Below are 24,368 nucleotides of genomic sequence, written 5' to 3'. Positions count from 1 at the left end.
TGTAGGGGGAGAATCCCAATTCCTGAGCCCAGAAGGAGGAGGGCAGGGGGAAGGGCTGCCTGTGAACTAAGCTCATCTCTGAGAGGAGGCCTGGCAGAGCATTGCGTTGCCAGGCAACGGTAGGGGCCTCCTCTCCTCTCCCTCCTGTCTGGATGGGTTGCCATGGTAACAGCTGGGAGGCAGCTGTGTTTAGTTCCTGGTGCGCACACTCACAAGCACACACCCCTGCAGCCCCAGGAAGGGAGGGGCAGGGAGCAGAGCAGGACAGGGCCAGATTTGACCCCCTTTGCCTCCCAGACCTTCCTGCCCCTCCAGCGCACACTGGGTGACCCCAGTCTTTCTGTCTATTGCTCACCTCCACCCCTCTGGTCTCCTAGAAAACATCCCAGACTCAAGACTGTGACTTCCAAATAACCCCTCCAACACCTCCCCCAAACCATCGCAGGCATTCCCAGCTGCCCCCCACCCCCGATGCCAGCCCCCACTCCCCACCCCTCACTCACTGTCCAACTCCTTTGCTTTTCTCCCTCCATAGAGGACCTTTCTCTGCAGGGCCCAGCCTGCCCCAAATGTCGCGGCGCCCATCTCCTCTTCTTCTTCCTCTGGTGTCCCTGCACTGGCGATGACGTGGGCACAGGAGATGCTGGCAAAAGCACCCCCATCGGTCCCTTGCTCCTGCAGCTGAATCTTGACCATGGGGGACGGGGCCCCCACACCACAGCCCTTATTCAGCACCCCCCCAGCCTTGAGGCTCTCATAGGCAGGGGGTCTCTTAAGCCCAGCTGCTGTGGCTGGGTAGGTCCACAGCGGGGTCAGGTGGCCTGCAGTTGGGTCTGGAAGGCTGTGGGGGGAGGCCAGGCAGCCGCGGTGGTGGAGGACCCCAGCTGCCGCGCCCATGGCCCCACTGTGGGGGCTGGACTTCCCTGGCATGGGGGGCCTCGAGCTGGTACACAGCATCCCATGGAGGACTGAGATCTCCTTCTCCGTCTTTGGCTCCCCAACACCCAGGGGTGGACCGGCTGGCAGGACAGAGTGCGTGGTCACCTTGACCGCCGAGTACACCATGGTGTAAGACACGGCCTTGTCCTTGGGGGGGCCGGGAAGCAAGGCGGCCGGGGCAGGGGGGGCTGCCGGCGCCCCCGCCGCCTTAGGGCAGATCATGCTGTGGGAGTTGGGGAGCTCCCGCTCCCCCCGGGGCTGGCCAGAGCCCTGGGGTGGCAACGGTGTCGAGTGGCTCCGGGCCCGGCCTGATGGTCCCAGCAGCAGCAGGTTGGCAGCAGGAGGTGGAGGCGGTGGGGGAGGCGTCTCCCGCTCCCGTGCAGGCACTTGGGGAGCTGGGGTGGAGCCGGCTGGCTCCTTGGAGTGGCAGAGGACAGGTAGCCTCGAGACCCCATCGCCGGGGGTTCGGGAAGCAGACTTGGCTTGGGGGAAGGCCAGGAGTGGAGGCCGGTGCTGAAGGAGGTTTGGGAAGGGTGGGGGGATTTCACAAGGAATGGTCTTGGTGGGCGTCCCATCCCTCCGGCTCGGAAGGGCTGAAGCTGGGCGGCGGTGGGCATGGGGTGGAAGGGCGTGAGGCTGTTGTGGCGGGGATGTTGCCGTCAATGGTGGAGGGCCATTGGCCCGGCCTTCCCCGGCCTCTTCTGGCAGCGGGTACTTCATCTCCTCATAGATGGCCTCACTCTCTTCAGAGTCCGAGTCAGCGCCCGCTGGAGGGGTCGGGCCCCCACCCCCAAGAGGGGGCCCAGCCAGGCCTCCTCCACTTCGTCCTCCTCCCCTAAAGACGTCCCCCACCATCTCAATGTACACAGGCTCTTCCTGGGCACCCACATCAGGGTCCCCAGCTACTCGGGACCCCCTAGTGAGGCGCTGAAGAGGCAGGTTCCCCCCTCGAGGAGAGGGGCCTGGGGGGCAGGACTCATCGAAGGAGACAGAGAGCTGGGTGTTAGGGCTTCGCCTGGGCTTCTGCGGAGGAACCTTCCGGCTGGACTCTCGGCCCTCCGGGGTTGGCTTCTGTGAGCCTGGACAGGACAAGAAAGAGAAAAATAAACCAGGCTTTTAATGAGGGGAGCAAGTGGGAGGAGCCCTTTCTGATCCCTTGACCCCTCTGCAAGGACATATCTGCCTCTTCATTTTCCCCATATTCCTCAACTTACAGCCCCAGAACGTTTCTTCATTTCTTTTTTATTTTTTAATAGAGACAGGTCTTGCCATGTTGCCCAGACTGGTCCCAAACTCCTGGGCTCAAGGGATCCTCCTGCCTCAGCCTCCTAAAGCACTAGGATTCCAGGCATCAGCCACCATGCCCAGCTGTAGATTACTTTTCTACTAGTCAGCCCTTGGTCTTTTCAAAACATCAACTAGTTGGCCAGGCACAGTGGCTCATGCATGTAAATCCCAGCACTTTGGGAGGCCGAGGTGGGTGGATTACCTGAGGCCAGCAAGCCTGGCCTTGTCAGCCTGGCCAACAAGACGAAACCCTGACTCTATTAAAAATACAAAAAATTAGCCAGGCGTGGTGATGGACGCCCCTAATCCCAGCTACCTGGGAGGCTGAGGCAGGAGAACTGCTTGAACTTGGGAGGTGGAGGATGCAGTGAGCTGAGATCATGCCATTGCACTCCTGCCTGGGCGACAGAGAGAGACTCCGTCTCAAAAAAATAAAAAAAAGTGCTGGGATTACGGGCGTGAGCCACCGTGTCTGTCCCACAGTCCTCAGTCTTTCTAATGTATTCCCCAGAATCTGCAGCTCCTACCCTCATTGTCCCTCCGAGGCCACCACGCCTTTCTCAAGAACTTTTCAGGGAGTATCCCCTGCCCTTGGATGGTTCATCTCAGGCCCATCCAAAAGGACCCCCCTAATTCCTTTTGAGAATGGAATCTTCCACTTCCTTGGTTCTTCCCTGAATGAACCCTCCCGGCAAGCCTCCCCCGGCCTGGAATAGATCCTCCCAGCTCCCAGCTCCACCCCAGGGAGAGATAGGGGGTATCTCACCTGCTTTCTTGCTGGGGGGTGTCTCTGCCCCCGACCCGGGCCCCACCATGCTGAGCTTGGTGCTGGGGTGTCTCCGGGGCTTGGCAGGGGGTCTTCGGATGCTGCTGTCCTCTGTGAGGCCCCCACCGCCCCCACCAGGGCCACCCCCGACACTGTCCATGCTGCCCACCGAGTGGCAGGAGAGGGAGCGTGGGGCCATGGCGCTGCGGCAGGGGTGCGGGGTGTGCTCCTGGGAGGCAGGCATCGTCATGAAACCCATCCTGAGGGAGCGCCGTAGCGAGGCGATGTCCCGCACGCGGACCCCAGGCCCCTGGCCGGCCGCCGGCCCAGCCGAGCCAGCGGGGGCCACCTCCTTACTGGAGCTGGGGAGAGAAGGCCACGATGGAGTGGAGGAAGGGCCTCGGACCTAGGCCTCCCCCTTCTCCACCCCAAGAGGTGTCAGCAACCTTGTGGCTTCCCAGGGAGGAGGACAGGAGCCTGGGTGGGGACAGAGTTGCCAGAAGGTCCAGGGCACCAATGAAGGGGCTTCAGGCAGAATCTTGGGCTTTAAAAAGGCAAGGCAGTTGGGGGCAGGTATGAGAAGAGGGGTGAGTATGCCTCCAGGGGAGCATCCCCCGGGCTGGCAGATCCCAGCCTGGGCACCTGTGTGGACAGCCTTGTGCAGAGATAGAGATACAAACCCAGGTAACACAGACAGACACACCTGCCCCCACAGCTCCTCGGCCCCTCTCACTCTCACACTGGACCACACCTGGCCTCTGGTGTCCCCTCCTGCCCAGTCACTGTGACCTACACCCCCACGGCACACCTCCTCTCCCAGATGCAGGATGTGTCCCTCCAGGACCAGAGCAGCCTCCCTCCCCTGGCCCATCCTTCTTCCTCCCTCTCCCCTGGTGTTGTCCTCTCTCTGTCACCCTCCCTGGCTCACCCCCATTCCATTCCACTGTCCCTGAGCTTCTGTCTGAGTGGAGGGTTGCATGGAGTGGAGGGGGGGCGGCTGGCAGGGAAGAGAGGAGAGTTGTGTGGGGTGGGCGCTCATTAAGGCCCTGTCTACTAGCCCTTCATTAGGGAGAGATCGCTGCAGCGATCACTCTGATTAATCTAATTAACAACAAGAATTAAACTCCACAGTTGCAAGGAAGGAAAAGGGAGGTGGCTGTGACAGGCTCCAAGTGGCTGTGAAGTCAATGGGAGTGAAAAGGAGAAGGAGAGAAGGATGGGAGAGGCCAGGCCCCAGGTCCCTGGAAGGGCAAGCGGGGAGGCAGACAGGGATGCAGGGGTCCAGGGGTCGTGCCCTGCCCCGGCTCTTTGGCAAGGCCCAGCCTGCATGTCCGCCCACCACACACACAACTTGACCACTCGCCTCCTGCAGCAGGGGAAACTGGGAGGAGGCCAAGTGGATGTTCTCTGATGCCCCTGAAATGACCCCTTCCCTAGACCCTGGGAGGGAGGCGGGGCCTGCCCCTTCCAAGGTCAGGTGACAGGACAGCCCACAGCCAGCCCCAAATTTGCAGAAAGGAGAAGGGCTACAGGCCAGAGGTGAGTCAGGAAGGAGTGACTTGGGCCTCTGGGGATGGGGAACAACCAAAGGGGTGCTCCTGGGCTGTAAACCCACCCCGCAGGAGGGCAGGAGTTGGGCCAGGACAATCTGTGTGCAATCCTGGGCGTTCCGTACTGACTCTGAGATCAGAGAGCTCACTCATGACAAGGCTGCCAGGCCCCCGAGAAGGGCTGTGGCCCAGTGAGGGGGCAGGCAGAGGTGCGGAAGGAAAGGGAGCGGTCTGGGGCACAGCCTTACCTCCTCTTGGCCTCTTCTTCCTTGTGCTGCCTCCACTCCAGCTTGGTTTTTCGGTAGAGGAGGTTCATCTCGTGGGGCAGGAGGTGGGGGCTGGGGGGCCCTGCTCAGTGCCACCAGGCCCGGGGGGCGGCCCTCCCTGGGTCCCGGATCCACTGGGTTGGGGGAGGGGGTGGTGAAAAGGGGAAAAAAAGAAAGGTGAGATGGGTGGGGGCCAGGGATGAATGAAAGAGAGAAAAAGGAGAAGAGACATGACTCGGGTCCTCAGAGAGGAAAACAGACAGAAAACCCAACACAGCTTCAAGGACCCACAGACAGATAGACAGACACAAGACCCCGACAAAGGTGTTCAGAGCCACAAATACACGCTCTGGAGCGACCAGGTCAACACAGATTCCCTTCTTGTGTAAAGACATCCTGATCCACCACCCATACAGGCCCCACAAACGGACTGCAACCCCTCAGCTACACAAGTACACATTCAGACACACAAACCACAGAGCCACCGACCCACATCGACAGACAGAGGATCAGACACAGAGATTGGCATAGGTAAACAGAAACCTAGGGATAGACAGGCACACAGACATAAACACCCACAGACACACCCACAGACACACACACAGACCTCCAGACACACACAAATCTGCTACACGGAACCGGACACACCTACAGGCAAAGAGTTATGCCCAGGGCCTACTTGCGTACATTGCACCCCACTGGGGAAAGGGGAGATGGTCAGACTCTCCCTCCCATCTTGGGCTGTAGCAGGGATCTTATGAGGGCAGGGTGGGAACGCTGAAGGAAGGATGGGAGACACCCTGAGTTGGGTATCTAAAATACCACCCATCCATCTATCTCCACTGCCTGCCTTCCTCCCCTTCCAGTCCTTCCCCCGGCCTGGGCCTTGGTCCACCCCGATTCTGGCTCCCTGGCCCTTTAGCAATGGTTTGGTCTCTGCCTCCCTCCCTCGCTGATGGCCCCAATCACCTTCTTCTTCCTCCAGGATTTGGGAGGCCCCCGGTTTTCCTCTTCCAGTCCCCGCCCCTCAATCCCACCCGGGGGGCTCCAGTCTGGCCCCACTGCTACCTTCTGGGCTGCGGCCTCCATACCTGCTCCGGTTTTCCTTCCCCCAAACCTACACTCTTCTTTTCGCCTTCAGCCTCACTTCTCCTCCCAGGCGCCCCTCCTTACAGCCGTCCTCCCCCTTCCCTTGTTCCAAACCTGGCCTGCTTCATCCCCCTTCTCCATCCAAGGGCCCCAGGTTCCTGGCACCCCTCCCCTTCCCCTTGTCCTGCTACCCTGGGCTTCTCCGCCTTTTGCTCCGCCAATCCTCCCTGTCCCTTGTCCCCCCACCCCAACCTTCCTGCACCAAGCCTCCCCAGTTTCTCCATCACCGTACCTGGCCTGCCGGGCGCCGGCCCCCCCATGCCGGGCTCCGCCCGGAGCAGGAGGAGGGAGGAGGAGAGACAGAGACAGACCGGGGGGAGCGAAGCTGGGCCCTGCCGCAGAGACAGCCCCGCCTCCGGGTCCGCCCCCAGACCCGCCCCCGGCCCCAAACCCACCCTTCCACACCCTCCAAGGACGGAACGGGAGAGGCCGTGCGGCGCGGGGCCGCGGGGCTGGGGCGCGGGGCGCGGGAGCCGCGGAGCCTGCGGGGACAGATTCGGAGGAAGGTCGTGGGGCGCTAGGGGCCCGGCGCCAGCCTGTCGCGGTCTTGGGGTGTCTACTCCTCGCCGCCCCTCGCCCCCTGCTCAGCCGGGCGGTGCTGGGTTCGGTCTCCCCGGCCCCGGCGGAGCGGCGTGCAGCGGCGCCCCCCAGCGGCAGCCTGGGGCCCGCGCCGCCGCCCCGTGCACCCCGTGCACCCCGTGCGCCCGGCGCGCCCCGGGTCAGCACCCAGCATCTGGCCGGGGCCGAGGCTGCGGCTGCGGGGCCCGGGGTGCAGTGAGGCGCCGAGGCCGCCAGGGGGTGCCGCTTTCCGGGCCGAGGGGCTCCGAGGGTAGGGAACTGGACGGGAGGCGGCTCAGCCCAGCAGGGGGCGTGCTTCGACGGCCGCACCCCCTTTCCCCGCCGCCCCCAGGTGCCAGGAGAGCACCCGAGTTGGCTCGCGGGGGAATCGGCCGCCTCCCCCTGCAGCCTCCCGGGGGTGCCCGGATATCGTTCCACCGTCTGGGCTCAAAGCCGTCCGCCCCCGTGGTCCGAGTCCTCCTCTCATGACCTTTGACTCCCCCGGCGCCGCTCGCAACGACCAGGGTCGACCTCTGAGTGTGGCCACCACCCTGGCACTGTCAGGGGGCCGCTGCGGGACGTGACCTCGACCTCCCCACCCATCACTTTTCTCATCATCTGCCCTAGAAATAACTCCCTCTGAAATCCCTTGGGCGCACAGCTCTGTAGCGGGGGTAAATCAGCTCGAGAAGACCTCAGTTGTACCTTCCATGGGCTGGAAAATGGGCATGGCAAAGATAGGCACGGCCTAATCCCTGGAGCCTGCGAATGCTACTTTCCATGGCAGCGTCTTTGCAAACTTGCTGTGTGGCTTTAGGCAGATCGTGCAACCTCTCTGAGAGATGTTTAGTCCAGGGATGTCCACTTTTTTGACCTCTCTGGACCACATTGGAAGAAGAATTTGTCTTGAGCCACACATAAAATACTCTTAACACTGGCCGGGCGCGGTGGCTCATGCCTGTAATCCCAGCACTTTGTGAGGCCAAGGCTGGTGGATCACCTGACATCAGAAGTTTGAGACCAGCCTGGCCAATGTGGCAAAACCGCGTGTCTACTAAAAATAGAAAAAATAAGCTTGGCATGGTGGCGTGCTCCTGTAATCCTAGCTACTCGGGAGGCCAAAGCAGGAGAATCGCTTGACCTGGGAGGTAGAGGTTGCAGCGAGCTGAGATCAGGCCACTGCATTCCAGCCTAGGGGAGAGAGTAAGACTCTTGCCTCAGAAAAAAACAAAACAAAACAAAAAACAAAAAACTCAAACTCCTAATGTTTTAAGAACGTTTACGAATTTGTCCTGAGCCACAAGCTGCCTGTGCAGTTGGACAAGCTGGCTTTAGTCCATTCTTTGTTGGCAGGGGAGGGGTAGTAAAATAATACCAAAGTGCCTTGTAAATTGTAAAGGGTCCTACATATTAAAGACTATTAAGAATGCTCCCAGGGGAGGGAAATACTAAAACACTTAAAACCCATTTCACATTTATACCTTTAGTATGATTAGTTTATACGTATAGGCCGGGAGCAGTGGCTCACGACTGTAATGCCAGCACTTCGGGAGGCTGAGGCATGCAGATCACTTGAGGTCAGGAGTTCGAGACCAGCCTGGCCAACATGATGAGACCCCCCCCCCCCATCTCTACTAAAAATACAAAAATTAGCTGGGCGTGGTGGCGGGTGCCTACAATCTTAGCTACCCGGGAGGCTGAGGCAGGAGGATCGCAACCTGGGAGGCGGAGGTTGCAGTGTGCTGAGATCATGGCACTGCACTGCAGCTTGGGTGACAGAGTGAGGCTTCATCTCAAATTAAATTAAATTAAGACATAAAAATTTGTACATATTATTCACTCAACAAACATTTCTGCAGAGGTCAACAATGTGCCAGGGCCTCTAGACTCAGATACCAGTGCCTGAGGCAGAGAAAGGGATTGCCCAAAGATAATTTTTGAATAGTTTGTAGCAAGTCAGCAAGATGGAAGGAGAGCCTGGGGACGGAGGGACCAAGGCCGTGTTCTGAATGTTGCTAGAGAAAAGGTTCTGTAAGGGACAGAGGGATGCAGTCTGGAGGGGTAGGGAGCAGGCGGGAGGCTGCCTCCCAGACATCACTACTTGGGAGGTTCACAGACCTGGGCTATGGCAGTCATTGTTACTATGGCTTAAGGGAGAGAGACAGGAGTGTGGATGTTTCTAACAAAGAGATACAGAACAAATACATAACGAGGGTAGGTATTCCATTGTTTTATTTTTACCTAACCCTAAAGAGGGGTTAGAAATTTCCCTGAGGCCAGGCATCATGGCTCACACCTGTAATGTCAGCTTTTTGGGAGGCCCAGGTGGGAGAATCATTTGAGGCCAGCCTGGGCAACATAGTAAGACCCTGTCTCTACGAAAACTAAAAAATTAGCCAGGTGTGGTGGTGTACACCTGTGGTCCCAGCTACTAGGGAGGCAGAAGCAGGAGGATCACTTGAGGCCAGGAGTTCAAGATGACCCTGGGCAACATTGCAAGACCCCCATCTCTACCAAAAAAAAAAAAAATTTTTTTTTAAAGAAATTTAGCCAGGCGTAGTAGTGCGTGTCTGTAGTCCCAGCTACTCGGTAGGCTGAGGCAGGAGGACCAACTGAAGCCAGGAGTTTGAGACCATCCTGGGCAACATAGTGAGAGCTCCCATCTCTACAAAAATTTAAAAATTAGCTGGGTGTGGTGGCGTGCATCTAAAGTCCTAGCTACTTGGGAGGCTGAGGCAGGAGCATGGCTTGAGCCCAGGAGTTCCAGGCTGTGGTGAGCTATGATCACACCACTGCACTCCATCCTGGGCAACAGAAAGAGAGAGAGCGAGAGAGAGCGAGCGCCTGTCTCTAAAAAAAAAGGGAGGGTGGTTGGGGGAAAGGGGAATAGTATAACATCCAGATTTGATTTCAAATAGTCCAGCAAAATACAGCTGGCCCTCACATGTAATTTCATCGAATGTCATTTCATTATAACGTTGATGATTTTTTAAAAATTGATTTTGGGCTGGGACCACCATCCGTGTGAAGTTTGCATGGTCTCCCCTTGTCTGCATGGCATGTTTGAAAATTTTCATAATAATCCACTTTTTTTTTTTTTTTGGTGAGACATGGTCTCATTCTGTTGCCCAGGTTGGAGTGCAGTGGCACAATGTGGGCTCACTGCATCCTCAACCTCCTGGGCTCAAGAGATTCTCCTGCCTCACAACCTCCTGAGTAGCTGGGACTACAGGTATACATCACCACACTCAGCTTTTTTTTTTTTTTTTTTTTTTTAAGATGGAGTCTCGCTCTAATCGCCAGGCTGGAATGCAGTGGCATGATCTCTACTCACCGCAACCTCCGCCTCCCAGGTTCAAGTGATTCTCCTGCCCCCTGAGTAGCTGGGACTACAGGTGCGTGCCATCACACCTGGCTAATTTTTATATTTTTAGTAGAGATGGGGTTTCACCATGTTGGCCAGGATGGTCTCAATCTCTTGACCTCGTGATCCACCCGCCTTGGCCTCCCAAAGTACTTTTTAAAAAATTTTTTGGAGAGATGGGGATCTCGCTATATTGCCCAGGCTGGTCACAAACTCCTGGGCTCAAGAGATCCTCCCGCCTCAGCCTTTGAGTAGCTGGAATTATAGGTGCACATCACCATGCCCAGCTATTTTTTTTTCATTTTTTGTAGAGACGAGGTCTTGCTATTATATTGTCCAAACTGGTCTCAAGCGATCCTCCTTCCTCGACCTCCCAAAGTGCGGGGATTACAGGCATGAGCTACCACCGGGGTCCGGCAATAATCCACTTTTAAAAATAAGGAATGGGGGGAATTATAGTACCTTCCTCATGCAGTTGCTGTGAAAACCAAAGGAGAATGACAGCCACAGCCGCCCCGCAGCAGGGACTGGGCACTTCTGGGTGGGCATCCAGCACACCTCCGGGCCTGTGCCTTCCGTTTCTTCTGTGTGTCTCTAGGCCAATGGCAGCAACTGACTACAAGTAAGGGAATCCCTCGCCTCCCTGCAAGCTCCTCCCTTTCTCCCCGAGCCCCGCCCTCTGCAGCCCCTCCCTGCAAGAGTGGGGCTGGGGCCCGGCAGGTGGGGTTAAGAAAGTCTGTTTGGGGCCCCAGGAGCAGCAGCCTAAGCAGTGGCTGCAGCAACTGCAACAGCAGCGGCTGTGGCAGGCCTGGCCCCGGGCCAGCTGGCGGGAAGCCCCAGGAGGGAGGGAGGGAGGAGGAAGGGGAGGAAGAGGGGAAGGAGGAGGAGGAGGAGGAGGAGGAGGAGGAGAGGAGCAGTCAGCAGGCCCGAGGAGGCAGGACTTCCTGGTGTGGGGGTTGTCAACAGCCCAGAAAGAGAAAGACGGAGAGGCAGAGACCCAGGGGAGCGGAGGAGCGGAGACACGGACCCAGCGGGGCCACGCGGGAGGAGACTTGAGACACCCACTCGCTGGCTGCCACCGGGAGCAGCGGGGGGCTTGACCGCCCTCTCCCACATCAGTTTCCAGACCCTTGGGGCTTCAGCGGCCGCTCCTGGGCTCCTCGGAGGAGGCGCGGGTTCCTTCTTTTCCGGAGAGCAAACTTTCCTCGGAGATGCCTCGCAGGATGAGCTGAGGCCCCCGGAGAGGACGGGGCAACCTCTGATCGCCGCCTGCGTGCCCCGCCACTCCCTGTGGCCAGAAGGCCCCAGGGAACGCACAACCCGACCTCTTAGGTGCCGGGACCCTCAGGCTCAGATCAGTGGCCGAGGCCCCAGAGGTAGGATTCGGGACTGGGTGGGGCGCTGGGGGTAGCCGGGCAGGGCCTGCCCCAGGGATGTGGGAGCTGGGGTGGGCTCGAGGCCCAGGAGAGGTCTCTCTGAGTGGCCGGGCGGGGCTGGGGAGCTGCTTCACCCTGGTTCTCCCAGGCCCTGGAGCCCAAGCTCTTGTGACAATACCCGCCCCCTGAGTCAGAATCTCAGACGAGAAATGCCCAACTCTGGGACTCATCTGCCTCTTCCTACTCTGAGCGCCTTCTTGGATCTGGTCCCCTCTGCCCTGGTCTCTGTCATCTCTTGCCTGTCTCCGGGTCTCTGACGGTTTCCCCTTCCCCCACTCTTCTCCCCGGAGAGGAAGCCCCGGAGGTGGCCTGCCCACTGGTTTCACACACACACAGAGACACACACACACACTCTCTCTCTCCCTCTTTTTCCAGTTTGCAAACTCAGCTCTGGAGTTCAGCAGCAACAGCAGCAGGAAAAACCTGCCCCTGCTCCCCCCTCCCGCCACCTCCCCTCTCCTCTTCTCCCCTCACCCAGCAGGCACCCCGGGTTCCCACTAGGCCCTCCTGCCATGTCGGACCCAGACGTCCCCAGGGGCCCGGATGCCCCCGCCATGTGGCCCCCTTGTTCCAGGGGTGCCTGAGCCCCTTCAAGGAGTCCCAACCCACCCCCAACCTTGGCCCAGCCCTGAGTCCCAGGGACCATGAGCGGGGGCAAGAAGAAGAGTAGTTTCCAAATTACCAGCGTCACCACAGACTATGAGGGCCCGGGGAGCCCAGGGACTTCAGATCCCCCTACTCCACAGCCCCCCACCGGGCCCCTGCCCCGCCTGCCCAGTGGGGAGCCCAGCCCCGATCCGGGGGGCAAGGGCACCCCCCGGAATGGCTCCCCACCACCTGGGGCCCCCTCCTCCCGTTTTCGGGTGGTGAAGCTGCCCCACGGCCTGGGAGAGCCTTATCGCCGTGGTCGCTGGACGTGTGTGGATGTTTATGAGCGAGACCTGGAGCCCCACAGCTTCGGCCGACTCCTGGAGGGAATTCGAGGGGCCTCAGGGGGCGCCGGGGGCAGATCTTTGGATTCCAGGTTGGAGCTGGCCAGCCTTGGCCTGGGCACCCCCACCCCACAGTCAGGCCTGTCTCAGGGCCCCACCTCCTGGCTCCGTCCACCCCCCACCTCTCCCGGACCTCAGGCCCGCTCCTTCACTGGGGGACTGGGCCAGTTGGTGGTGCCCGGCAAAGCCAAGGCAGAGACGACCCCGCTGTCGGCCTCCCCACCCCAGCAGCGCCCCCCAGAGCCTGGGACCGGTGAGAGTGCGGGCACATCCCGGGCTGCCACGCCCCTGCCCTCTCTGAGGGTAGAAGCGGAGGCTGGGGGCTCAGGGACCAGGACCCCTCCACTGTCCCAGAGGAAAGCTGTAGACATGCGGCTGCGGATGGAGTTGGGTGCTCCAGAGGAGATGGGGCAGGTAAGACCCGGGTTCTAGGGCTGGCCCATCAGCTCTGGCCTAACCTCTATCTTGGGCCTCCCTCCTCCCACTCCTCCTCCCCCTCCCCCTCCTTCCCTTCCCCTCCCCCTCCTTCCCCTCCCCTCCCCCTCCTCCATTACTTGTCTATCAGATCAGACAGCCCTCTTCTCTGTGCCTGCCAGGTTACTCTGAAGCCCCTTCCTCCTCCTTCATTTTCTGTCTCAGCCTCCTCCCTGTTTTTCTGCACCCTCCCTCTTTCTCCCTGGCCTCTGATTCTCTGTCTTGGTCTTCATGTAGCCTATAGTATATGTGGCCCCCTCACCAGGCCTTCTTCTGTCTTGGTCTCAGCCCCTCTGCCTCTAGGTGATGAGGGTGGAGGCCCCAGCTGGGTAGCTGGGTCCCTGGGGGAGGAGCTGCCAGGATTTGGGGCGGAAAGGTAAAAGGTAGGCCTTGCGCGCTGCTAGTCTCTGCACTGCAGCCCCGTCCTGAATGTAGGGGTCTTTCTTTTCCCCCAGCCACCCATCTGAGTCCTACCTCCAGCTTTGCTGTAAGCCAAGTGTCACTGAGAAATTGGGTGGGGGGAACACCTCTCAGGGATGGGGAGGGGGCTTCCTGGTTGATCCTTTTCACCCCCCAGTTGTCTGTCTCAACTCCCTCCATCTGAGCCTCTCTGTGATTGATAACTCGAGGCTGACCACCATGGAGTGGGAGAGAAAAGCCCCAGAAGGAGTTCAGTCTCATACTCTTTCTCCTTCCTGTCTCCAAAAGAGGAACAAGTCCGGGCTGGGGGGGCAGCATGCCTGGGTCCCCGTAGTGGGGGTGAGCAGCCAGAGACAAGAGGGTGGGATACTTCTGTCCTGCGGGGAGAATATAACACCTCGGAGGGCTGGGGAAAGGCAGGGAGTGTGAGGATGCGAACTCTTTCCCCTTTCTGGCCTTGGGCACAAACCACAGTATAAAAATAACCTGGGACTGGATGTCTGGGTCCTGTCAGGACCGGTCAGGACTGGCTCCCCCCAACCCCCTCCTGGCCTCAAGCTCACGTCTCTCGTGACGCCCCTTCCTACCATCCCCCACCCCCTCCCCACCCAACTCTTCTTGAACTCCTGCATTCAGCACCCACCCCAGGGAGAAGATGCTGTTTATCTTCCTGTCCTGTCCCCAGACTCTTCCAAAGCAAACCCCCTTGGCCTCCAGCTTCCCTGCTCTCTGTCCTTAAGCCTGGCCTGAGCTTCTCTTGGGGCCACAGACCCTGCCTGTCTCTCTCCAGTGCCCCCTACTCCCCAGCTTTCCCCCACCTCCTGATGGTCTGCTGTTTGCACGTAACTGTTTTGCTATTTCCCTGCCCAAAAGTCTGTCTCCCTTCCACATCCCCTCATGCCTCTTCTCCCTCTTAACAGAGGGGAGTGGTGGAGAATGGCTAGGGGACACCACCTGGGCCCCCTTCCTCTGCTCTGTCCCTCTAACCACCCTGGACTCTCTGTTCTTGGCTTTTCTGAGAAGCTGGGGCCTCCCGGGGCCTCACAGAGGCGTCTTGTCATGTTCCTGTGGCCCCCGCCCTTTTTGCTGCCGCCCCCAGCGCCTGTTGGGCTATGCAGGTCCACGCCCAGGCTCCGCCTCCCCCCAGCTCCACAAGCAGCCCCCGCCAACCCCAGGGCAGAGCACAGGAGCAGAATTCCACCTGAGTCCGAGAAGTTTGAGAGGGGAGGCGAGAGTGAGGGGTGGGTGAGTGGATGGAGGAGCAGTTTCTGAGGATCCATTCATTCTACAAATAGCTACTGAGCAAACTGACCTTCTAGCCGGGGAGAGACACAATAAATACTTTAATTTTAGATAATGTTAGGTGCTATAAAAAAATGAAACAGTTCAGTGGACCAATGAATGATGGGGAAATACCTCTCTAAGATGGGGAAATACCTCTCTAAGAGGTGACATTGGAGTCATTTTAAGAAGGCAGCCTGGGTGCAGTGGCTCACACCTATAATCCCAGCACTTTGGGAGGCGGAGGCGGGCAGATCACTTGAGGTCAGGAGTTCAAGACCAGCCTGGCCAACATGGTGAAACCCCGTTGTCTCTACTAAAAATAGAAAAATTTGCCAGGTGTGATGGCGGGCGCCAGTAGTCCCGGCTGCTCAGGAGACTGAGGCAGGAGAATCACTATAACCCGGAAGGCAGAGGTTGCAGTGAGCCAAGATCACATCACTGCACTCCAGCATGGGTGACAGAGCGAGACTCCAGCAAAGGCACAGGCTGGGAGCGGTGGCTTATTCTCCCAGCACTTTGGGAGGCTGAGGCGGGAGGATCACTTGAGCCCAGGAGTTTGAGACCAGCAGGGACAACATACTGAGACCCTGTGTTAACAAAAAATAAAAAATTAGCCAGTTACGGTGGTGCACGCACGTAGTCCCAGCTACTCGGGTGGCTGAGGCTGGAGGATCGCTTAAATCCAGGAATTGGAGGATGCAGTGAGTCATGATTGTGCTACTGCACTCCAGCCTGGCTGACAGAGTGAGATTGTCTCAAAAAAATAAAATAAAACATAAAAGAAGGCAGACACTCTGAGTAGCCTCTGTTGAGGGTCCCGGCCCAGGGGGAGCAGGGACTTTGGAGTCTATTCTCGGTTCTTCCGTCAGTCCCCCACTCCTCCTACTCGGGAGACCCTCTCTAATGTCCCATACACCACTCCTCCCATTCCTCAGGTTGACCCATTTCTTGCTTCTTTTTTTTTTTTTTTTTTTTTTTTGAGACGTAGTCTCGCTCTGTCACCCAAGCTGGAGTGCAGTGGCCGGATCTCAGCTCACTGCAAGCTCCGCCTCCCGGGTTCACGCCATTCTCCTGCCTCAGCCTCCCGAGTAGCTGGGACTACAGGCGCCCGCCACCTCGCCCGGCTAGTTTTTTGTATTTTTTAGTAGAGACGGGGTTTCACCGTGTTAGCCAGGATGGTCTCGATCTCCTGACCTTGTGATCCGCCCGCCTCGGCCTCCCAAAGTGCTGGGATTACAGGCTTGAGCCACCGCGCCCGGCCCATTTCTTGCTTCTTGTACCTGCCTAATGCCTTCTCCAGAGCTGGAGGAGGGAAGGGCTGAGGGGACAGGACTCCTGGGTCCTCCAAAGGGAGTGGAAAGGTGGAGAGGGAGGAAGGCTAATAGACAAGTTGTAAGGCAGCTGGTTCCTTTCTCTTCTCTTTTCACGTGATGGTTCCTACCTCTCCGCCTCCAGGTGCCCCCACTCGACTCTCACCCCAGCTCCCCGGCCCTCTACTTCACCCATGACGCCAGCCTGGTTCACAAATCTCCAGACCCCTTCGGAGCAGTAGCAGCTCAGAAATTCAGCCTGGCCCACTCCATGTTGGCCATCAGTGGCCACCTAGACAGCGATGATGATAGGTAGGTGGGCTTCGTGGGGCGGTGGGGCATGGGGTTCAGGTTCCCTGCCCAGCACCTGGGATAGCTATGAGAAACTGCCCGGTAGGCATCCTTCCCCCAGGTTGAACTTGGAGAGGAACTCTTAGACGGAGAAACCTGGCCTGGGCATAACCACTGCACACAGATGATTTCGGACCCACTCCCTCTCTGTGGAGAGGGCTGGGTGGGACTCCCTGGCTCAGAACTGTCAGGTCACAGACTTTTTTAGAGTCTGAAGGGACTCATTGTTGTCAGATTCCAGAGCTCTTGCAGATTTAGAGATCATCTGGCCAACCCCAGGAACCCACTGGCAAATGCGTGCTCTAGACAGAATAGCAAATCAGGCCGGGGCGCAGTGGCTCCCGCCTGTACTCGCAGTGCTTTGGGAGGCCCGGGCAGGAGAACTGCTTGAGGCCAGGAGTTCAAGACCAAACCCTGGCAATATAGCGAGACCTCATCTCTAAAAAGAAAAAGAAAGAAAGAAAATAGCATATATATAGATATAGATATACACACACACACACGTATATATAAAGGAAGTAGGCTGGGCACGGTGGCTCATGCCTGTAATCCCAGCACTTTAGGAGGCTGAAGTGGGCAGATCACCTGAGGTCAGGAGTTAAAGACCAGCCTTGCCAACATGGTGAAACCCTGTCTGTACTAAAAATACAAAAATTAGCCGGGTGTGGTGGTATGTGCCTGTAATCCCAGCTACTCAGGAGGCTGAGGCAGGAGAATCGCTTGAACCGGGAGGCAGAGGGTGCAGGGTGCAGTGAGCTGAGATCACACAACTGCACTCCAGCCTGGGTGACAGAGCGAGACTCCGCCTCAAAAAAAAAAAAAAAAAAGAACTGAAAAAGAATGGAAATCAGTTTTGTCTCAGTTCCATCTCCCTCTTCCTCTCCTAACAAAGGACTAGGACTCCCTAACAGCATGCATGGACTGTGACATCCTGATAACCCACAGGGTCTACTTTAGGATCCTAGGATTTCTAGAACCGAGAAAGCGAGTCCCTAAGATGGGCCAGCTAGGAACAGAGTCAGAGCTAGGAATGGCAAAGGGGCAGGGACGGCACTGCAGAGAGCGACTTTCTGGGGTTCACCCTTTAGGGGAAAGTGCTCTGTTGGGTGGATTTTCAGGGCCAGGTGTCACCGTTCCTAAGAAAGCCAGCAAGCTGAAAAGGGAGGCCCAGAATCGTGAGTCAGAGATAGCCAGGCTGCCTGCTTCTGGCCGGGGACTGATAGGAACCGGGCAGAAGGGCTGGGGAGTCACCGTTTTTCTTTTGGAGGGAGGAGTGGGACTTCCCGTAGGAGGTTTTCAAGGGGAGGGACTTCCTGCTTAGAAGGAAATTGGGGGTGTGGCTTCGAGAGTGGGTGAGTGGGTGCCTGAGGGACCTATTCCAGATGGGAGTTGCTCCTTCCTGTCCTCCCCAGATCCGGGGCCGCTCGCTGGGATCAGGTACTCAAGCCCACCACTGACAGGGTCCTGCAGCTTTGGGGAGGATAGGGACCTGGCAAAGGGGGTGGCCAGGAGCTGGTGTGATGGAGGGTAAGGGTGCCAGTGCTAGGCGGGGCTGGGCGGGGCTGGGCAGGACACGGTGGCTTCTGCACGCCCCATTCCCACTCAGGAATGCGCCAGGTGTGAGGTCAGCCAGGGTTGGGAGAGTCACCTGCCCCCATCACTGCTATTCTCAGCGTTTCCCGCCCTCTCCCTCTCCCACTTGGGAGGTTCCCTGGCTAGAGGACTCCCTGTCCCTCCCCCACCCCTGTTGAGTTCACAGCCCAGCCTCCTGCTGTCTCTGTCTTAGAGGATTCAACCTCCTGAAGCCTCCGTCTTTCCCCTGTCCCCTCCCTCCCTGCCTTCCTCTGTCCCACCCCTCTCCGTCCCACCCCCTCCCTGCACACCCCAATCTGACCAGTCCGGTTCCCAGCCTCCACTTCACCCTGCTGTGCTCCAAGGCTCTTAGGGATCTGTCCCAGCCCAGCCCCTCAAGCCACACCCTGCCAAGCCGGCGGGTTTGGGTTGGGCCACCCCCTGCCCCCTAGGAATGGGATGTGTAGACCCCACCTCTCCTTTCTGGTGTGCACAGAGCTGGCAGAACAGGGTCCCAGTGGCCTGGGACCTCCCTCTTAAGAGGGCAGGTGGGCTGAGATGTTCAGTGCCTGGATCACAGGGAGGGAGTTGGGGACGCCTGACCAGTCCCTGAATCTGGGGATGGGTGAACAGAGGGTGCAGGTGAATCTAGAATGCTCACATGCCCTGGGGCTGGAAATCCTTGTCCCCTCTTTGCAGGCGGGAGGTAGTTGGTTAAGTGTGAAGAAGTGGATGGAAGGAATTGGGGGTGGGGGCAGTGGCCGGCCTACGGGATCCAGGCATTATAGGGAATGGATCCCAGGGACTTGGGAAAGAAAAGATACATTTATTTATCCAGTACCTCCCCTGGGTCCAGTACTGCCTTATCCCTTGTAATCCTAAAAAGCAGTTCCGTTCTCCCACTTGCTAGATGAAGTATCTGAAACTCAGAGGAGGGTTTTTTGTTGTTGTTGTTGTTTGTTGTCTTATTTTTTGTTTTTTGTTTTTCTTTTGATGGAGTCTTGCTCTGTGTCCCAGGCTGCAATGCAGTGGCATGGTCTTGGCTCACTGCAATCTCCGCCTCCCGAGTTTAACCGATTCTCCTGGCTCAGCCTCCCGAGTAGCTGGGACTACAGGTGCCCACCACCACACCCAGCTAATTTTTGTATTTTTAGTAGAAATGGGGTTTCACCATGTTGGCCGGGCTGGTCTCAAACTCCTGACCTCAGGTGATCCACCCACCTCTGCCTCTCTAAGTGCTGGGATTAGGCATGATCCACCATGCCTGGCCAGGAGGGTTTTAGAAACTTGCCCAGGGCCACCCAGCTAGTTTAAGTGGCTGGACTGCAGTTGGAGCCTGGGTCCAACCCCAAAGCCACTTTCTCCACTATCCTACTGGGATGCCTGTGTCCCAAGCAAAGAGGTGGCGGCAATGGTCTATGATGTCCTTTCTCTCTAGGACAGTCAGGGACAGCTCTCCCAAGCAGGGCAGGGAGCCAACCCCCCTGCCCGCTCCCTGACCTCCCCAGCCCCGCCCCAAAGACACCACAGATCCGGGAGAGCATAAAGACAGGACAGCTGGATGACACTTTCTTGGTCCCAAGCCTAGGCCCTGGGGGATCCCCTGAACTCACTGGAGAGTGTGCAGGGCTGGCCCCTGTCCCCAAGATCCCAGGCTCCCCATTTCTCCCAGGTGTCCTGCTTTTTATCCCATCTTCATGTTGAGGCTGTTTTATTTGACCCTCAAAGAGGAAGACCAGCTTCTAGGGCTGTCCCTGCCCTGGGACCAAGAGTCCTGCAGGGCTAAGTCTCCCACTGTGCATGTCACACACTGCATAACTCCAGGGGGTGCCGCTCATATCTGAAATCACAGTCAATGCTGGAAGTCACGACAGTTTTCCGGAAGATGGCATTAAGGGTCTTGAAGAAAGGGGCATTTTCTAATCCACACAAACTTGCTTTTGGGCTTGTGGTGGAGGTAGATCCTGTCTCAGTAGCCCCTACTTTCCTCCTCGGACCCTGTCAAAGAATTCTAGCACAGTGCCCACAACCCCTCACTCTGGGGTCCTAAAGGGGAGGGCCTGCGTTGCCAGAGTCCTGGTCCCTTGAAGTGTGTGTTAGAATGTTCCAATGGAGGTTGGGCGCGGTGGCTCACACCTGTAATCCCAGCATTTTGGGAGGTTGAGGTGGGCGGATCACGAGGTCAGGAGTTGGAGACCAGCCTGGCCAACATGGTGAAACCCCATCTCTACTAAAAATACAAAAATTAGCTGGGCGTGGTGGCGCATGCCTGTAATCTCAGCTACTCTGGAGGCTGAGGCAGGATAATCGCTTGAACCCGGGAGGTGGAGGTTCCAGTGAGCCGAAATTGCACCATTGTACTCCAGCCTGGGCGACAAGAGCAAGACTTCGTCTTAAAAAAAAAAAAAAAAAAGCCCCAGTGGAAAGTGCTGTCAGAAACTCTCAGGCGCTAGACAAACAGAAGACAGTCACCTATTGGCCAACAAACGTTTATTGTTGTATTATTCCTTTATCTCTGGCAAGAACAAACACCTTACTTGACATCTTTACCCCTGAGTCTCCACCAAGCAGGGCCCATGTTCCTATCCCTATGTATCCACCTGCTTTGGTCTCTGTGAGTCTGTGTAATGTGGTGGGGGGGTATTGGGTTTTCTGTGGTGGCTCCATATCCACTCAGGTGTTGCTGATTGAAATAGCTTGAAAATTACTTTGACCCTCCTGCTGGCAGACCCACCACCCCGCCTTTAACTTCTCCTCTCCCACCGCCCCAGGAGTCCCAGATTCCCTTCCCCCACCCACCCCATCCTGCTCACTCAGGCCTGGTCACCTCCTTAGTTGCTCTACCTGTCAGCACGTTCTGCACCCAGAGCTTGGATGAGAAATGGAAAATTCCCAGGTCCCTGTGCTCCTTTCCTGGCTGCAGGATCTCATCCAAGGGTCACCTTGAATTGAGTGCTGATCCCCCTGCGGGGAAGCAAGTCTGAGCTGACAGCCAGGAGGGGGAGCTTACAAGGGAGCCCAGGGATGTGGGCTGCAGCCCCTTGAGGCCCCCGCTCCGAGCGGGGCCCAGCTGGGGGCTGGAGGGCAAGACTGGGGATCCCACCACAGCGCCAGAGTGCAGGGGTACAAGGGTAGGTCCGGAGCCTCAGGGTAAGAGCCTGGGGCCAGAGTGGTGGGAGAGGGAGCCTTGGAGGATGAGGTCGGCACAAGAGCCTGTGCAGGTCCTGGGTCGTGAGAGTGGGGCTTGAGGGAGAGCCAGGTTCTGGGACCAAGAGCCCAGCGTCTTGGAGCCAGCCTGGAACCTGGCCCTGGGGGCTGTTGAGCCAGGCCTGAATCGCCCTCTGGTGGCCACTTCCCAGACTGCAGCCAGACCCTGTCTCCCTGGACTCCCATCTCTCTTCCAAGCCCTGTTGCTCTTCTTCCCAATGTCCCATCTCCAAGCTCACCTCCCTTCCTCTCCTCTGAGCCTTCGCTTTCTCTGAGACCCCAGACCCAGGTCCCAGGCCCATAGGTGGTATTTTTTTTTTTTTTTTTAAGACAGAGTTTTGCTCTTATTGCCCTGGCTGGAGTGCAGTGGCCTGATCTCGGCTCACTGCAGTCTCCGCCTCCCAGGTTCAAGCGATTCTCCTGCCTCAGCCTCCTGAGTAGCTGGGATTACAGGCACCTGCCACCACGCCTGGCTAATTTTTTGTACTTCTAGTAGAGCCAGGGTTTCACTATGTTGGCCAGGCTGGTCTCGAACTTCTGACCTCAGGAGATCCGCCTGCCTCAGCCTCCCAAAGTGCTGGGATTATAGGCGTGTGCCACCATGCCTGTCCCTTTTTTTTTTTTTTTTGAGACAGGATCTCACTCTGTCTTCCAGGCTGGAGTGCAGTAGCACGATCTTGGCTCACTGCAACCTCTACCTCCCGGGTTCAAGCAATTCTCCTGCCTCATCCTCCTGAGTAGCTGGGATTACTGGCACCCTCCACCATGCCTGGCTAATTTTTGTATTTTCAGTAGAGATGGGGTTTCACCATGTTAGCCAGGCTGGTCTTGAACTCCTGACCTCAAGTGATCCACCCACCTCAGCCTCCCAAAGTGCTGGGATTACAGGTGTGAGCCACCGCACCTGGCCTTTAGGCTGTATTCGTCTTCTAGGGCTCTGGACTCAGTTTCTGTTGCCATGGTAACCTTTCCCATTTTTGGTCTTCTCTGGAAAGTCCTCTGGCCAGGTCCCAGGGGTCACCCGTGATGTGAGCCTTGTGGGGCTTTTTGGTGGGAGAGCACTCATGATCTATGGAAGACCACGAGTACGTCAGAACGCCCCCTACCCCAGGCACCTCCACCCTCTTTCCCAAGGCCTTGAGGGACAGAGGGGACAGGATGGGGTCAGAGGTGGGGAGGGGCCTCTGAGGGCCAGGCCCTTCCTCTCCCTTCACACCCTTCACTCCCCTCTCAGACCCAGGCTTCTGCCCCACGCCCCTCCCCTGGCCTAGCCACCAGCTGACTTCCTCGGCCGGCCCCCTCCCCTCCACTCTGGGATTGGTGCCAGGGTGAGAAGGGGACACTGGCACTGACCGTGTCTGGGAATTCCCGCCCACCGAGGAGCCGAGGGGAGGGGGGGGTCCCCGTGTCCCCAAGGAGCCAATAGCAGCCAGGCCTTGCCCTTGGGGGGGTGGTGTATATCTTTCAGGCCAGCACCCCCGAGGCACTGTCTCCTCTCTGCCCGCCTGGCACCAGCCAGACCCCGCTCTGCCCGGGGGGCTCTAAGCCCCCCAGGCATTCCCTTCACTGCATCCCTCTCCATTGGGGGGGCGTCTAAGGACCCTTTCCCCTTGGGCATGGCCCAGCCAGGGGTCTCTGTCAAGTCCCTGGTGTCATCTTATGAGACCCGAGTGGTGGGGATGGCTCCAGGGCAGCCCCGAAAAAGGGGCTGTGCCTCTTCCCCTTGCTCTCCCCGGGGTGCGTCCCCCATACGAGGGACATCTGGGCCCCCGCCCCACCGGGGCCTGGGAGGCCCTGGGCAGCGGCCCTCAGCCCGCAGGGGGATGGACAAAACCCTCCTGTCCCTCATTCTCTACTGTCACAGGTACAGGGGGGTGTGGGCGGGAGGCTGTGGTCCAAGAAACCGGCACCTGGGAAGGCTCCTCCTCTCCTCCCCTCACCTTCCTGTGTCTCTCCAGTGGCTCCGGAAGCCTGGTTGGCATTGACAACAAAATCGAGCAAGCCATGGTAAGAGAAGCCATCTTAGTCCCAGGAGGTCCCGGCCCCCTTAAGCCATCCCTTCGCCCCAGCCCTGTCCTCTTCCTTACCAGGCAACACCAACTCTCAGCTCCTCCATCCCTCTCCCTGCTGGGCTCCTGGGCATCCTCTGCCCCCTCCTACTGCCACTTCCACCCTTGACTTTGCCCGGCCTCTGGTCTGGCTGCTGGTCCCCATCTCTGTCTTTGAGCTCTGACTCTGCCTCTGTCCCTCGTCCTTTTCCCCTGTCCCTTCCCTGCTTTGCCTCTCATCCTCTGGACACGGGACTCTCTCCCATCCTGGCCCTCGAGGCACTGGGCAGGGGATGAGGCACCCACTCCGTTGACACTGTGCCTGTCCCGGGGCCCCCAGGACTTGGTGAAGTCCCACCTCATGTTTGCGGTCCGGGAAGAGGTGGAGGTGCTGAAGGAGCAGATCCGGGAACTGGCAGAGCGGAACGCTGCGCTGGAGCAGGAGAACGGGCTGCTGCGCGCCCTGGCCAGCCCGGAGCAGCTGGCTCAGCTGCCCTCCTCGGGGGTCCCACGGCTTGGGCCCTCCGCGCCCAATGGGCCCTCCGTCTGAGCCTCCCTTCCCTTACAATGTGCCTTTGGGGCTACCCGGCCTTTTGTCAGCCGCCTGCCCCCTCTTCCTATGCAGCTTTAATGTCCCCATGTCCCTAGGGTGGGAGTTCAAGGCTTAGTAATGGCCTGGTCCCCCGGCCCCTGCCCCATCTCCTCATCATCCCCAGCCTTAATGGAGGAGGGAGGACTTCAGGATAGGGCGTCAGAGGGAGCCCCCTCTGGGAGGGAACCAACCCCCACCCTCCCTCATGGGACCCCCAGCAGTCGACGGCCTGGGGGAGCTGGAGGCTCCCTGGCAGACACCCCACCCCCAACTTGTTCCCTTGAGGTGCATCCTCTCCTCTGCCCAGGGGAGGGAGTGTGGACAGTATCTGGAAGTTCTGGGATTCAGGTTGTTATTAAAATAATAATAATAATTAAAAATTCTGAAGAAACTTGAATTTGGAGGTTGACATCTCGTTTGTTGCTTGTGTTCAGACTCAGGGGTCGCGCCTGCCATTTGGGGCTTCCCTGAGATCTTTTGCAGACTGGGGAGGTTTAAAGTGTGGGAGATGGAGGGATTGAGACAGAGACTGGAGAAGGGAGCCAGCGGTTCGGGTCCTGGGAAGGGGCAGGCGAGGATTGGGGGTGGAGGGGCGTCTGCCCACGTGTTGGGCGGGGGGACCAGGAAACAATGAGGTCTTTGGTGGCTGCCCAAGATCCACCCCCAGCTTCCCAGTGTGTCCCCTCTGCGGGCTGGATCTGGGTAGCTGCTTGGGGGTGGGGCGGGGGGCCCTGAATGGGCCCCTTGTCTCTGGGCTGGGTGTGGGCCAGGCTCCCCGGGCACACGGTGCCCTTGCCAGGCCT

The 24,368-nt window shown here is 58.3% G+C and overlaps 2 protein-coding genes across 4 annotated transcripts in view; one reads left to right on the top strand and one right to left on the bottom strand.

The window, feature by feature from the left end:
- NYAP1 (neuronal tyrosine phosphorylated phosphoinositide-3-kinase adaptor 1) overlaps positions 1-7,457 on the bottom strand; it is a 12,419-nt gene extending 4,962 nt beyond the window's left edge. For 2 of the 3 annotated variants that reach the window (XM_033192154.1, XM_033192156.1), the window contains exons 1-4: positions 6,190-7,457; positions 4,791-4,942; positions 2,993-3,354; positions 504-2,018 (exon numbers count right to left, since the gene is read on the bottom strand). In XM_033192154.1, coding sequence (XP_033048045.1) covers positions 504-2,018; positions 2,993-3,354; positions 4,791-4,858 — 1,945 coding nt within the window. In that variant the 5' untranslated portion in view covers positions 4,859-4,942; positions 6,190-7,457. Of the gene's footprint in view, positions 1-503; positions 2,019-2,992; positions 3,355-4,790; positions 4,943-5,495; positions 5,586-6,189 lie in introns of all 3 variants that reach the window. The other variant, XM_033192155.1, reaches the window with a different exon arrangement.
- A 3,194-nt stretch (positions 7,458-10,651) lies between these two features.
- TSC22D4 (TSC22 domain family member 4) lies at positions 10,652-23,962 on the top strand. The gene is made up of 5 exons (XM_033192158.1): positions 10,652-11,255; positions 11,691-12,721; positions 15,941-16,107; positions 22,884-22,932; positions 23,314-23,962. Exons 2-5 carry the CDS (start codon positions 11,960-11,962, stop codon positions 23,521-23,523), a joined length of 1,188 nt encoding a protein of 395 aa, XP_033048049.1. The 5' UTR covers positions 10,652-11,255; positions 11,691-11,959; the 3' UTR covers positions 23,524-23,962.
- The last annotated feature ends 406 nt before the right edge of the window (positions 23,963-24,368 follow it).

This window comes from Trachypithecus francoisi, unplaced genomic scaffold (genome assembly GCF_009764315.1).
Source record: "Trachypithecus francoisi isolate TF-2019V2 unplaced genomic scaffold, Tfra_2.0 Lachesis_group4, whole genome shotgun sequence".
NCBI classification, from domain to species: Eukaryota; Metazoa; Chordata; class Mammalia; order Primates; family Cercopithecidae; genus Trachypithecus; species Trachypithecus francoisi.
This window is presented reverse-complemented; position numbering and strand designations above follow the sequence as displayed.

Excerpts from the sequence above, each read along its gene's own strand:
- TSC22D4 (XM_033192158.1), top strand. The coding sequence starts at position 11,960 with ATGAGCGGGGGCAAGAAGAAGAGTAGTTTCCAAATTACCAGCGTCACC. Across the intron at positions 12,722-15,940 it reads CTCCAGAGGAGATGGGGCAG|GTGCCCCCACTCGACTCTCA; the intron begins GTAAGACCCGGG and ends CTCCGCCTCCAG. Across the intron at positions 22,933-23,313 it reads ACAAAATCGAGCAAGCCATG|GACTTGGTGAAGTCCCACCT; the intron begins GTAAGAGAAGCC and ends CGGGGCCCCCAG.